This window comes from Dreissena polymorpha, chromosome 1 (genome assembly GCF_020536995.1).
Source record: "Dreissena polymorpha isolate Duluth1 chromosome 1, UMN_Dpol_1.0, whole genome shotgun sequence".
Taxonomy (NCBI): domain Eukaryota; kingdom Metazoa; phylum Mollusca; class Bivalvia; order Myida; family Dreissenidae; genus Dreissena; species Dreissena polymorpha.
In genome coordinates, this window is record NC_068355.1 from 87,664,704 (window position 1) to 87,680,140 (window position 15,437).

The window sequence follows — 15,437 nt, forward strand, 5'->3', positions numbered from 1 at the left end:
TAATTATTTTTCGTGACTAAATTTTCGGACACACGAGTTTTCGTCCATAATTAAAGTCTCTAAGTTTTCGGACAGTATATTTAACAGCGGTATTTTACCAAATTTCGGTCCTGTTTTCGATATCTAATGACACTTAGATCATTGGGTCTTACAACCAGATTAACATCATAAAACATGGTGGGTGCATGCCTGAGTGCCACGGACCATTGCATTTACATTATTGGGTAAATAACATTGTAACCGGTATTAAACAATGGTTTCGCCTGATAGCATAAGAGTTATGACAATTACCAGGGGTAGTGCCAATTAATAGTTCAATTATCTGCCGCAATGGTACTACCCCTTCTCAGTAAAATAACTGTGACAAATACTAAACGCTTCAAAGTGTGATGCACCCTATTGCAAGTTTTACGAACAATGGAAGGTGTTAGACAACAACTATTGGAAATGAACAAAGAATTCACAGTTTGCTTTTTTATTGCGTTTATTACAGGTTCATACTAGAGAGTATTGGTACATCACATGCTCATCTTTGAACTCGTTGGTCAAAGTACAACCTTGTAGTAACTTTCTGTCAAATAAATTACGCATTTAAAATTATTTAAAATGCAGTGCAAACATATATAACTGTAATTAATACTTTACGGCATGGTATTTTACAAGCGCTTGCTATTACCGGTAGTCGTTGATACAATTGACGCTATTTTCGGACACTTTAATTTTCGACTCTAAGTTTTCGGACACCTGTATTTTGTGAATATTTTTTGTATCTAAGTTTTCGGACAAGAAAAAAATTAATTATTTTTAAGTGTCCAAAAACATAGATTAATTACGGTAATTATTTCTGCAGTGTGTTGGAGGAGCTGAAATCTCAGTGCCATATCAACAGCACACCAATGGAGGATATCATGAAATCTCATCACATTCTGAAGGAGGTAGATCACACATAGTTTATTTTCTTAGTTCACAAGTGCCATTGCCAACATTTTTGATTTTTTATATTCAAAATTGTTTGAATTATATGGGCTTAGTTGATAAAGCACTTAACTACAAATCCAAAGATCCAGGGTTGAAGTTGTGGACTGGCCACATTATGTGTGTAGATTATATTATGGATGATATTACTTCCTCCGCAAATTATGATTCTCTCCCTTTGAATCAAGTACCGCAGTTTTCAGCTACTGACATTTATAAGTATGTGCACTACATTTTCAATTGGTCATTGTTGGCTCGGGTACTTCGTAAAAGAAAACTGGGTATTCTTAAGTAAACTACAATATACCCCAGGTACAGAAAATATACTTGAATGTATACGGCTTATACTAGACTGTATCAGAGTTTTATTCCCACCCAAAATCGGATGGCGCAAAAAGTTACGAAAAAAAGTTCCCATTGTTCAAAACTGTCCTCAACATGCTTTTGTAAGTACAAGTTTCTATAATAAAGAGGCATTTTTTTCAAAATATTGACATGAATATGAACATAATTAATTTGAAAAAAATGAGCAGACAATGACCAATAAAGTGTTACTGTTAGTATTCCCGGATACGTGTAAGTATATTTCCTCTACCCAGGGTACAATTTAGTATACTTAAAAGTACCTGGGGTACTTTTAAGTAGTGCCCGAGCTGACAATTACCAATGGAGCCTTAGTAATAGTAAACCAGCATACCTTTGAAAATTTTGATGAGGTTAACTGACTGGACGTGGTGATATAACTTAAATATTGTTGAAATTGGGGAACAAATCCCATAAAAAAAGGGTTTACCGGTAATTAGTGTTGTTGTGTATTAACCAATATTCAATTTACTGTATTCATTTTCATCCTTTCATAGGAGCTAAAACCACAGAAAAATGTCTACATGTCCCTTTATGGCAAGAAAAAGTACCTGGAATGTCTCGCCATGGACAAGTCAGAGTGGCCTCAGTCCCAGCAGGATATAGGTAAGTCTGGCCATGGACAAGTCAGAATGGCCTCAGTCCCAGCAGGATATAAGTGATCTATCCAAGTATTTATCTTCCTAATGCTTGCCTATTCCTCTATCGATTGATAAATCACAGTAGCCTCAGTCGCAAAATAGCTCAATAAATTGAGGAAATGTAATTAAACTTTAATATTTACTGGTAGAAACCTCATATCAAGGCCTCCAATGTTAGTGTTTTTCCCAGGAGGGCAAAGGGGCATTGCACATTACTTTAAAAAAGGGGCATTTTAGCGCTCAGTTTAGGTAAAAAAGGGCAAAAACATTCTGTGAATACCTGAATTAGGGAGAAACATGTAATCGCATCAGAGGCAGTTGTGGAAAAAAACAAAATATAAACAAGCACATTTAATGGTGATTGATGTATTCAACTTACTTTGATTTATATTAATATATTTACCTTGCAATGTACATTTAAGTTCCATGCTATTTCAATACACTGTACAGCACGACAAACATAATAAAGCAATATATGCATATGAATCTGATTATTCACAGATGCACTAACATACAAATGAAACCATGTTTGTCTTATCCCATTTTCTAACGATAATCTTGTCATTGCGAGTAAACTGATCGCTTACAATATGCAAACACTCCTTTCCGTGACATACATCCAATGAGTAGATTACAAATAAATATGTTGTTGCTATCTAAAACATTTTTATGCATCGTTGATTATCGCAGACATTTCATTAATTTTTCCTTCTAAATGTATGATCTCCATAGTTAATTCGATCGTTTACGACGTTATTTGCCATTTTTACCGAGTCACAATTTAATTCTGAATGTCCGCCATCTTGTTAAAATCATGATGTAAGCGACGGGTGCGCATATCAAAGTAAAATTGTACAATACGTCCGCCTAATAAGCGATTCCAATTTTGTTTATTTAGTATACCTCTCAGTTATTATTTCAATAATTAATTATCGTAAAGACGATAACGATAAATAATTAATTTGTTTGTGTTTTTAAATGTTAATATGCATAAAAATATATGTTTTGATATAATTTAATTATGCATGAAATGCACAATTTCCACGAGGATAACATCGAGTTTTTATAAACTAATTGAAATGATTTGAATGTTGTAATGAAACCTTACACTTGAATACATTATATCAACACCTTGGTTGGGATCTATCAGTGACTGTATCTTTTCAACAAACTCATACCATTCAATACAGTCAAAACTGACCTAATGGTCAATTGAGAATAACGGTCAATTGCAGACAACGGTCAGTCTGGATTCCCCCTGACGAAAATCACTCTATATTACACTTGAGAATAACGGTCAATTGTCCATAACGGCCAACGGAAAATATATTTCACTCCGAAAGTAAGGTTTGAACTGAAAACAACGGTCGTGCGTCAGTCGTTTCGAGTTGTGAAAATTAAGAACACAGAGGAAACAGGTGCGCATAACAATAAAATTGTGTCTTAGGAGCAATTATCGGCTGCATTCATAACGATGAAGCGTGAGCGCATGACAAAAGTGACCTTTATTGCTGATAAGGTGCTAAAAACAACACTAAGCTGGGCCTGGCAAGTGTTGTTATAAGAAGGCGATAAAAGGATTGATGATCGACTGGTCACAAAAAAATATACATTGAATTGCAACTTTTATAACAAACTTAACATTTTTTTACAAGATTTTGTAGTTTTTTTCTTTGAATTAGAACAATACAGTTATACTGTACTTTCGGTTTATGACAGCGAATCCGCTTTTATATTTGTTTGGACATGACGTCAATGACACGCGACAATCTGTACTTAAAAATATATTCCAATGCATGTTATACGAACTCTTGGATTTACTGAATGAACAAGATGCATAACACTTCTATCGTTGATAAAGTCATAAATTCACTTTAAAAACAGTTATGAAATTAAATCAATTTTTAAGACATTATTCTGTAATATTTAATAGGCAATTGGCCTTTGTTTTACACTGTGTGCAAACGACATGGCAATACTACCAACTGACCAACCAACTAAAAAGTGGTGATCCGATAATAGCTGTCACTCGTCAACAACGGTCACTTTGGTCATTTTCCTTGACTGACCGCTGTTCTCAGTTTTGACTGTAGTACACTATTGCATCAAAATGATGTAGAAATATAGATTATCGTTTTTTTAACTAGATAAAATCATAGCACAGCTTTTAATTGTCTAATTTACAACAAGGTGTGATGATGTGGACAAGAATTAAAAATGCTTTATGAGTGTAAATAGCTCTGGTCCTGATAATAACACAATTCAACTTTTCCATAATAATGTGTATGTACAAACACTATAAGGCTTAATATACAAGGCTCTGCTGCATAAGTCTCTGGCTATATGTCATATTAACTCATTTACACATTTCTATTTTATTGCTACGTTATAATGAAAAGCAAACAAAAATGTGCCATGCTCCGAGAAAAGAGGGTTTATTGCATGTGAGTAAAGTGTCGTCCCAGATAAGCCTGTGAAGTCTGCACAGGCTAATCAGGGACAACACTTTCTGTTTTTATGATTTTTTTTTTAGAAAGTCTTTTCTTAGCAAAAATCCAGTTTAGGCAGAAAATGTTCTTCCTCTTCTATCTCAGCATTCATTCTACTATCTTTACATCCATTCTTCCTCTACTATCTTTACATCCATTCTTCGTCTACTATCTCAACATCCATTCTTCCTCTACTGTCTCAAATCAATTCTTCTTTTACTATCTCTACATCCATTCATCCCTTCTATCTCTAGAAGGGATGGATGATGGATGATCCATTTTCCCTCTATTATCTCAACATCCATTCTTCCTTTACTATCTCTATATCCATTCTTCCTCTACTATCTCTACATCCGTTCTCCATCTATGCCTCTACTATCTCTAAATCCATTATGTCTCTACTATCTCTACATCCATTCTGCCTTTAGTATCATTGCATCCATTTGTCCTTTACTATCTCTTCATCCATTCTTCCTCTAGTATCTCTATATCCATTCTTCCTCGACTATCTCTACATCATTTCTTCCTCTGTTTTCTCTACATCCATTCTTTCTCTAATATCTCTACATCCATTCTTCCTCATCTATCTCTACACCCATTCTTCTTCTTCTATCTTTACATCCATTCTTCCTCTACAATATCTACATCCATTCTTCCTCTACTATCTCTATATCCATTCTTCCTTTGCTATCTCTACATCCATTCTTCCTTTACCATCTCTACATCCATTCATCCTCTACTGTCTCTACATCAATTGTTCATCTGCAATCTCTACATTCATTGTTCCTCTGCTATATCTGCATTCATTCTTCCTTTATCATCTCTACATCCATTCATCCTCTACTGTCTACATCAATTTTTCCTCTTCTGTCTCTACATCCATTCTTCCTCTACTATCTCTACATCCATTCTTACTCTACATCCATTCTAACTATACTACCTCTACATCCCTTTTATCTCTCTACTATCTTTACATCCGTTATATCTTATATCATTACATCCATTCTTTTTCTACTATCTCTACATTTTTTCCTCCACATATCGCCCCTTTGGTGCAAAAAAGTACCATGTGACATTGAAATTAGAAGGTACATGGTACCTTTTTGCACCAATGGGCTGATATTATTCCAGTAAGGCAGCCATTAGGTACGGACATAAGCGTGTATTCTTGTACTGTAAAACTAGCAAAGCTTACCCAGGAAATTTCGTTTTCTGACCACCATGAAATAATCTGCTGCAATCAGTAAATATATCCACCCACAACACTTGCAATATGACAGGCATTTTAAGTTCGTTAATTGCTGACGTAAGTATGTACACTTAGTGGTTAATGAGCTTTGCTTGCCCAGGAACGTATTTAACTTACTGCCATAATATAATCTGCTGCAAGTGGTGAACAAGAAGACTAATAAACAAACATGCCTGTATATCAGATTTGGAGCTGAAGGAGGCACGTCAGGACAAGAATGCCATGAAGGAGGCAGTGGAGGAAGAGAAGGAGAGATACAGAGCCAGCATGGAGGCACTGGCTGAAAGTAAGTAGTCTGTACAGAGCCAGCATGGGGGCACTGACTGAAAGTTAGTAGTCTGTACAGAGCCAGTATGGAGGCACTGACTGAAAGTATGTAATCTGTACAGAGCCAGCATGGGGGTACTCACTGAAATTAAGTGGTCTGTACAGAGCCAGCATGGGGGCACTGACTGAAAGTTAGTAGTCTGTACAGAGTTAGCATGGGGGCACTGACTGAAAGTTAGTAGTCTGTACAGAGCCAGCATGGAGACACTGGCTAAAAGAAAGTAGTCTGTACAGAGACAGCATGGGGGCACTGACTGAAAGTTAGTAGTCTGTACAGAGCCAGCATGGGGGCACTGGCTGACAGTAAGTAGTCTGTACAGAGCCAACATGGGGGCACTGACTGAAAGTAAGTAGTCTGTACAGAGCCAGCATGGGGGCACTGGCTGAAAGTTAGTAGTCTGTACAGAGCCAGCATGGGGGCACTGGCTGACAGTAAGTAGTCTGTACAGAGCCAGCATGGGGGCACTGACTGAAAGTAAGTAGTCTGTACAGAGCCAGCATGGGGGCACTGGCTGAAAGTAAGTAGTCTGTACAGAACCAGCATGGGGGCACTGACTGAAAGTTAGTAGTCTGTACAGTTCCAGTATGGAGGCACTGACTGAAAGTAAGTAGTCTGTACAGAGCCAGCATGGGGGCACTGGCTGAAAGTTAGTAGTCTGTACAGAGCCAGCACGGGGGCACTGGCTGAAAGTAAGTAGTCTGTACAGAGCCAGCATGGGGGCACTGGCTGAAAGTAAGTAGTCTGTAAAGAGCCAGCATGGGGGCACTGACTGAAAGTTAGTAGTCTGTACAGAGCCAGCATGGGGGCACTGGCTGACAGTAAGTAGTCTGTACAGAGCCAGCATGGGGGCACTGACTGAAAGTAAGTAGTCTGTACAGAGCCAGCATGGGGGCACTGGCTGAAAGTAAGTAGTCTGTACAGAACCAGCATGGGGGCACTGACTGAAAGTTAGTAGTCTGTACAGTTCCAGTATGGGGGCACTGACTGAAAGTAAGTAGTCTGTACAGAGCCAGCATGGGGACACTGGCTGAAAGTAAGTAGTCTGTACAGAGCCAGCATGGGGGCACTGACTGAAAGTAAGTAGTCTGTACAGAGCCAGCATGGGGACAATGGCTGAAAGTAAGTAGTCTGTACAGAGCCAGCACGGGGGCACTGGCTGAAAGTAAGTAGTCTGTACAGAGCCAGCATGGGGGCACTGGCTGAAAGTAAGTAGTCTGTAAAGAGCCAGCATGGGTACACTGGCTGACAGTAAGTAGTCTGTACAGAGCCAGCATGGGGACACTGGCTGAAAGTAAGTAGTCTGTACATAGCCAGCATGGGGGCACTGGCTGAAAGTAAGTAGTCTGTACAGAGCCAGCATGGAGGCACTGGCTGACAGTAAGTAGTCTGTACAGAGCCAGCATGGGGGCACTGACTGAAAGTAAGTAGTCTGTACAGAGCCAGCATGGGGACACTGGCTGAAAGTAAGTAGTCTGTACAGAGCCAGCATGGGGACACTGGCTGACAGTAAGTAGTCTGTACAGAGCCAGCATGGGGACACTAGCTGAAAGTAAGTAGTCTGTACAGAGCCAGCATGGGGGCACTGGCTGAAAGTAAGTTGTCTGTACAGAGCCAGCATGGGGACACTGGCTGAAAGTAAGTAGTCTGTACAGAGCCAGCATGGGGACACTGGCTGACAGTAAGTAGTCTGTACAGAGCCAGCATGGGGGCACTGACTGAAAGTAAGTGTCTGTTGTGTTTACAATTTTCTAGTTTATGAGGGTTTTCAGGCACGGTGTGTTCACAATTTTCTAGGTTATAAGAAACTTCAGGCATGTTATGTTTGCAATTTTCTAGGAAATGAGAATTTTCGGGCTTGTGTTTACAATTTTCTAGGTTATTAGAAACTTCAGGCATGTTGTGTCTATCATGTTCTAGGTTATGAGAAACTTCAGGAGAAAATCAAGCTTGTTGAGGGGAATCTTGAAGTGTTCGAAGCCAAGGTGAGAAAACTGCATGCTGGAAGCTCTATAGTTATGTTGGGCAAGTCTTACTAAATGTGTACTTATCTTTCATGTTCTTGTATGTTATTCTATTTAGTGTTTTACATAAGAATCAAATTGTTCTATGTATTGAATGAACAACATACAAGTGGTATGATGTAGCCAGATTTTTAAATACTTTTAACAGAAGCATTTGGCTTGTTAAAATGGCAGTCAGTCAAAGTTGAATAAAAAACAATAGGTATTTAATTTTCACATACTGTTTTTCTACCTGTTAATACAGCGAGCCAAATTTGAGTCTCGGATGGCTTTAGATCCTCCAGCTGTGAAGCGGGCCCTGGGGACCTGTGATGAGAGTATAGCTACACTGAGATCTACGCTGGCCGGTCTACAGTCTCACCGGGCAGAGTTGGAGGCGAGCGTGGCCAAGGCGAGGGTGGAACTGGCGGCCATGTCAAAAATAACCGGGAAGAAGAAAACACGTGGGCCGTCTTTAAAAAGGTTGGTTACTAGTATTTGGATGCGAATATGGAACTAGGACTGTTCTTTTTTGAAATATGCTGTTTTATGACTACAGGATTTTTACATTCTATATAAATTACAGCTTGATTAACCCATTTATGCCTAGCGTCTAGAAAAAAGGCCTAAGCAAACAGCGTAGACCCAGATGAGACGCTGCATGATGTGGCGTCGCATCAGGGTCTTCGCTGTTTGCTTAAAGGAATTTCTGTTTGAAATATTCTAAATATAGAAATAAATATATTAGACATCCCTAATTTTGGAAATAAATTGATCCAATATAGAAGGATGGGAGAGTCCACTAGGCTTACATGGGTAAAAAAACTGTTCTAATGTTCGTATTTCCCAGATTACAAGAGATTTGTGCCTTCCTTGAGACACAGACTGGGGTCCGGGTCGTGGAGTTGTCCCCGGAGAGGTTGAGAGTTGAGTTTCTCAGATCCTCACAACTGTCCGCCAACGTCGACCAAGCTGCAGAATTTAAACTTCAGCTGACCTTGAACTTTGACCCTGAATCCAGGGATGAAATACGGTTGGCAAGTGTGAAGGTAAAACCCAATTTGAGAAATAATTTTGGTTTAGTGATGTTTATCAGTTAATTATCTATTAATTATCAGTTAATTAGAGTTCTAGGAAAACTGTTCTTAATGCATGAGTGTTGTGTCACCCCAGTTTAGCCAGTTCAGCCCCAACTAAACTAGATTTTTGCTAAGAAGTGATGTCTTTTAAACAAAAAATGCAATAAAATTGTAAAGTGTTGTCCCTTATAAGCCTATGCGGCCTGCACAGGCTAATCTGGGACAACACTTTTAGAACATGCCGAAAGCCCAGTTTTCCCAGAATGAGGCGCATTTAAACCCAGGCTGTTCAATAGCTTCCATAATGCTGACAACTTGTTGGCTATTGGTTAATATTGACTGATAATCCTTCACTTAACCCTTTCCAACTCAGAAGCAAAGTGAAATGGCTATGTGCAAACAGCATAAAATCAGAACAGTCTGCAAGTAACTTGCAGTCTGTTCAGATTTTATGCTGTTTGCTGTTATCAGTATCTAAGGGTTGGAAAAAAGCCTTTAATACTTGAATATTGTAAGAAAGTCTTTAATTAAATTTACTTTCTAATTGACTACAAATGCGTGAAAATTTGTATCTAAGAGGTAAAGGGTTGACCTTTTCTGAGGAATATTTTGCCCATCATTCAGGGGACTTCTGTTGTGTTGTTTATTGGCAAGATTAACCATGATCAATTGTTGTCTATTGGCAAGATTTACCATGATCAATTGTTGTTTATTGGCAAGATTTACCACGATCAATTGTTGTTTATTGGCTTGATCTACCATGATCAGTTGTTGTTTATTGGCTAGATTTAGCATGATCAATTGTTGTTTATGGGCTAGATTTACCATGATCAATTGTTGTTTATTGGCTAGATTTACCATGATCGATTGTTGTTTATTGGCTAGATTTACCATGATCAATTGTTGTTTATTGGATTTACCACGATCAATTGTTGTTTATGTGCTAGATTTACCACAATCAATTTTATTGTGCTTTTTGTCTTTTAGAAAATCAGGTATTGTCAGGTTGGTGTTTTATCTATGAAAATGGACACAACTATATTATAAATCTATCCCACCACTCATAAACATCAATGATTCTTGAAATCCAAAAAAGTGTTTTAGGACAAAAAAAAGGGTGAAAACTTGTAGGTTCAAGTAATTAGGTCATCAGAACAGATTCTAATACTGGTAGCATGATGTGGTAGATTTGTTCATGCTTCAAAAAACTTTATTTTATGTAAGATGGTTTATTTCTGTAAATGAATGAAAAAAAGAAACTGTTTTTTTAATTGAATGTTATCTTTTTTTCCAGGTTGAATTTGGAAACACTCAATTTGTAAATTTATTTTCTACTTTTATGTTGTGCTTTTGTTACTGTATCTCTTACGTTGTGACATTGTATGTTGAGTTCTAAGAAAAAAATATATGTAGGTAAATTAAAAGTAATTATTATCAAATTCATTTTTCTCAGTAACCAGACGAAGGGTCCTTTACAACTCCCATGTTCCTGGATACAAAGTCAAAGTCATACTTCAAGGTCAAATATCATGCATATTTGTTTATGAATAAAAACCCTAAATATAATTTGTTATGGTAAGTTTTATATTTGGAACACATGCATACTTTCATTTTTAGAGGACATGAGCACATATTTCGAATTAGATTTTTAGGAAAATCGTTGTTGATGCTAATTTTGATTTTTAGGAAAAATTTTGCCAGTCAGTGAATGCATTAACTGTTTATTCTTACATCTTTTTCTGAAGTGCTGGGCAGATTTTAATGTTAACTGGTCCCCCGTTGAATATAACCGTTGACTTCGTTGACTATAATATACAACAGGTACAGGCTAATGTATCGGCGATTTTAATTGGGTAACGCGAAGACCAATCGGTAGCGCAGTTCGTGACGTGACGTTACAATGTTATGGTTCGCGCGCGGCATTCCCCGGATTATTTTGTTTAATCTCTCTATCATTCCATTGATAACTAGATCAAATACAAAAATTCACATGCTCACAAATCAAGAATTTCCACTTTTAAGTAACCCGAGGATATTATGTATCATGTAGTACTCAAGTTGCATATGTATTATGAATCTTATTTGACTAGAACGAGCTTTCATTCTTACCTGTCAGCTGTCAAAAAGTTTGGGAAAATAAACCGGAAACAGTACACGGATTATTTCCCCTGATATGTTTCTAAAAATAACCGGCCCAATTTTGGACCGGTAAAATTAGCTTGTACCAATCCCTATATAGAGAGTAGCGAAAGATAAGGGGAGGTAACCAATCTAATTTGAATGCCACTTTTTTATAAAATGATCCTTTGTGCCTCTCTTTGAAAGTTGTGTAAATCGTTCCTGTCTGCCACATATGTAAAATAGATTTTACAAGAGCACCGCATAGCAGGTGCCAATGCTTGGCTGCGGGTGCAGTTTTCTATAAATGAAAGCTTGTCAGACAATAAAAAAATACATATATATTAGAGGTCACAGTGACCTTTGACCAAGTGACCCAAAAATGGGTATGGCATGTAGAACTCATCAAGGGGTACCGGTAGCTAAATATGAAGTTTCAAAGTTGTAGGTGGAAGCACTTTGATTTTAGAGCCAATATTAAGGTTTAAGCATGAAGTGGATGGCGGACGAGCTGGCTATGACAATACCTCAGGTTTTCTCCGTAAACTAAAAATCCGAGCTAAAAATTGGAGTTTTAAAATATCTCCCCTGAAAGTGCAAGACTCAGATGTCTGTATTTGTTACGTAGCATAGTAAAATGGTCTCCAAAGTTTGTTCAAATAATATTTTGGGGTCAAATTTAGGGTCACCTGTTTTCCTTATTTGTAATTGTATATAGCAAACAATCATCGCTAAAGCCACAAGGCCCAAAGGTTTGGTATTTTTCATGTAACATGGTAATGTGGACTTCTACCAAGTTTATTCTAATTGTGCCCCTGAGGTTATGATTTGCCCCACTCAGCACTGTTTAATCTAGGTTGTAAGAGGGACTGCATGGGTCTGATAAAAAAAATGGCACATGAAATTTTAACTTATGTCAATTTTTCATGTCATATTGTATACTAGTAACTGGTTGATCAATATTATCTGTTAGTTTTTGAATGCTTTTTTAGCTCACCTGTCACAAAGTGACATGGTGAGCTTATGTGACCGTGTGATGTCCGGCGTCTGTATGTGCTTGCGTGCGTGTGTGCGTCCGTCAACAATTTGCTTGTGTAGACAGTAGAGGTCTTAGTTTTCATCCAATCTTTGTGAAATTTGGTCAAAATAATTATCTTGATGAAATCTGGGTTGGGGTTGTATTTGGGTCATCTGGGGTCAAAAACTAGGTCACTAGGTCAAAAACTAGGTCAGATAATTGAAAAACCTTGTGTAGACTATAGAGGTCGCAGTTTTCATCCATTCTTTATCAAATTTGGTCAGAATGTTTATCTTGATGAAATCTGGATTGGGATTGTATTTGGGTCATCTGAGGTCAAAAACTAGGTCACTAGGTAAAAAACTAGGTCAAATAATAGAAAAACTTTGTGTAGACAACAGAGGTCGCAGTTTTTTTATCAAATCTTTATGAAATTTGGTCAGAATTTTTATCTTGATGGAATCTGGGTTGGGATTGTATTTGGGTCATCTGGGGTCAAAAACTAGGTCACTAGGTTAAAAACTAGGTCATATAATAGAAAAACCTTGTATAGACAATAGAGGTCGCAGTTTTCATCCAGTCTATGAAATTTGGTCAGAATCTTTATCTTGCTGAAATCTGGGTTGGGATTGTATTTGGGCCATCTGGGGTCAAAAACTTGGTTACTAGGTAAAAAACTAGGTGAAATAATAAAAAAACCTTGTGTAGACAATAGAAGTCGCAGTTTTCCTCCAATCTTTATGAAATTTGGTCAGATTGTTTATCTTGATGAAATCTGGGTTGGGATTGTATTTGGGTCATCTGAGATCAAAAACTAGGTAACTAGGTCAAATAATAGAAAAACCTTCAACAATTTGTTTGTGTAGACAGTAGAGGTCACAGTTTTCATCCAATCTTTATAGAATTTGGTCAGAATGTTTTTCTTGATAAAAACTGGGTTGGGATTGTATTTGGGTTATCTGAGGTCAAAAACTAGGTCACTATGTCAAAAACTAGGTCTCTAGGTCAAATAATAGAAAAACCTTGTATAGACAATAAAGGTCGCAGTTTTCATCCAATCTTTATGAAATTTGGTCAGAATGTTTATCTTGATGAAATCTGGGTTGGGATTGTATTTGGGTCATCATGGGTCAAAAACTAGGTCACTAGGTCAAATAATAGAAAAACCTTGTGTAGACAATAGAGGTCACAGTTTTCATCCAATCTTCATGAAATTTGGTCAGAATGTTTGTCTCGAAGAAATCTGGGTTGGGATTGTATTTGGGTCATCTGGGGTCAAAAACTAGGTCACTAGGCCAAATAATAGAAAAACCTTGTGTAGGCAATAGAGGCCACAGTTTTCATCCAATCTTTATCAAATTTGATCAGAATGTTTATCTTGGTGAAATCTGGGTTGGGATTGTATTTGGGTCACCTGGGGTCAAAAACTAGGTCACTAGGTCAAATAATAGAAAAACCTTGTGTAGACAATAGTGGTCACAGTTTTCATCCAATCTTTATGAAATTTGGTCAGAATGTTTATCTTGATGAAATCTGGGTTGGGATTGTATTTGGTTAGGCAGGTGAGCGATTCAGGGCCATCATGGCCCTCTTGTTAAAATAAAGATTCAGATATAAGAAATATGTCTTTTTTATGAAGGATAAAGTTTGGCAATTTGTAGATTGAGCAATAATACATATTACTTAATAATTTATAACTGTGAAATTATTATACCCCCACAAACGAAGTTTAGGGGGGTATATAGCAGTGAACTGGTCTGTCGGTTGGTCTGTCTGTCCGGGTGCACTTAGTGTGTTTTTAAACATTGAGCATGGTGTCTGCTCTCTAATTTAAGTAGTGTTCATCCGAGCTTCGCCAAACTTGGTTAGAAGTTGTATCTAGATAATGTCTAGGCCAAGTTCAAACTTGCTTCATGTTGGGTCAAAATCTAGGTCACAGAGTCACTTTATGCGTTTTAAAAATTGAGTATGGTGTCAGCTCTCTAATTCAAGTAGTTTTCATCCAATGTCAATAGTTTTATCTAGATGATCTCTACACCAAGTTTGAACATGGGCCAAAAACTAGGTCATGGGGTCTCTTAGTACGTTTTACACATTCAGCATGATGTCCGCTCTCTAATTCAAGTAGTTCTCATCTGATCTTCACCACACTTGGTCAGAAGTTGTATCTAGATGATGTGTAGGCCAAGTTTGAACATTGGCCATGCCGGGTCAAAAACTAGGTCACGGGGTCACTTAGTGCGTTTTAAACATTGAGAATGGTGTCTTCTGTTTTTTGTGAAGACAACATGCAAAATATTCTGTGTCAATGCGGCATATGGGGGTATTCGTCACGTCTGTGACAATGCTCTAGTTTTCCTTTACAACATAATTTTTACCATAAATACTGCAGGGAAATAAAATATCACATGTCAGGGATCAAAAACACACCCATTCATTAATAGTTCCCACTTTATATTGTGCATTACCATTTTTTAGACACAACTTAGGTAATAAAATACAGTATAGCATACGAAAATATTGCAAAGAGTGTGCAAATAAAAAATGCATCAGCATTTGTTTTTTAATTGCATCATAGTAAATAGTACCTAAAAACATTCCAAATCATAAATTTCTTGGTTATGTTTTCATTCACAGAATCTATAGTTTCAACTGCAAGTAGTGGTTCCATGTTCAAAAGCATGACATATTGAACTAGAAATGGCGCGGCAGAGGCCGACGCGTATCCCCACGCCGCATGTTTGACCCAAGGGCGCCCCAGGGTTGATCATGGGGCCATGCATAGTTGAGATTGACTGTATTGTCATAAGAGAAGTTCAGTATCAATTAGAAGTGAATGGGTGTAAAAATAAAGAAGTTATAGTAAAAGGCAATTTTGGGAGGGTGTGGCCTATGTGGGCGGGGTGCCCCAGGGTTGGTAATGGGGCCATGCATAGTTGAGATTGACCGTATTGTCATAAGAGAGGTTCAGTATCAATTTGAAGTGAATCAGTGTATTAATGAAGAAATTATAGTAAAAGGCAATTTTGGGCGGGTGTGGTCTATGTGGGCGTGGCGCCCCAGGGTTGGCAACGGGGCCATGCATAGTTGAGTTTGACCGTTTTGTCATAAGAGAGGTTCAGTATCAATTTGAAGTGAATCAGTGTAGAAATGAAGAAGTTAATGTAAAATAACCTA

At 37.7% G+C, this 15,437-nt stretch overlaps 1 protein-coding gene across 3 annotated transcripts in view; it reads left to right on the forward strand.

Annotated features, from left to right (window-relative positions):
- LOC127839218 (uncharacterized) overlaps nt 1–15,437 on the forward strand; it is a 46,971-nt gene that overhangs the window by 9,451 nt on the left and 22,083 nt on the right. For 2 of the 3 annotated variants that reach the window (XM_052367504.1, XM_052367517.1), the window contains exons 2-8: nt 851–935; nt 1,836–1,944; nt 5,902–6,003; nt 7,963–8,027; nt 8,311–8,528; nt 8,896–9,094; nt 10,419–10,442. In XM_052367504.1, coding sequence (XP_052223464.1) covers nt 851–935; nt 1,836–1,944; nt 5,902–6,003; nt 7,963–8,027; nt 8,311–8,528; nt 8,896–9,094; nt 10,419–10,442 — 802 coding nt within the window. The remainder of the gene's footprint in view (nt 1–850; nt 936–1,835; nt 1,945–5,901; nt 6,004–7,962; nt 8,028–8,310; nt 8,529–8,895; nt 9,095–10,418; nt 10,443–15,437) is intronic. The other variant, XM_052367511.1, reaches the window with a different exon arrangement.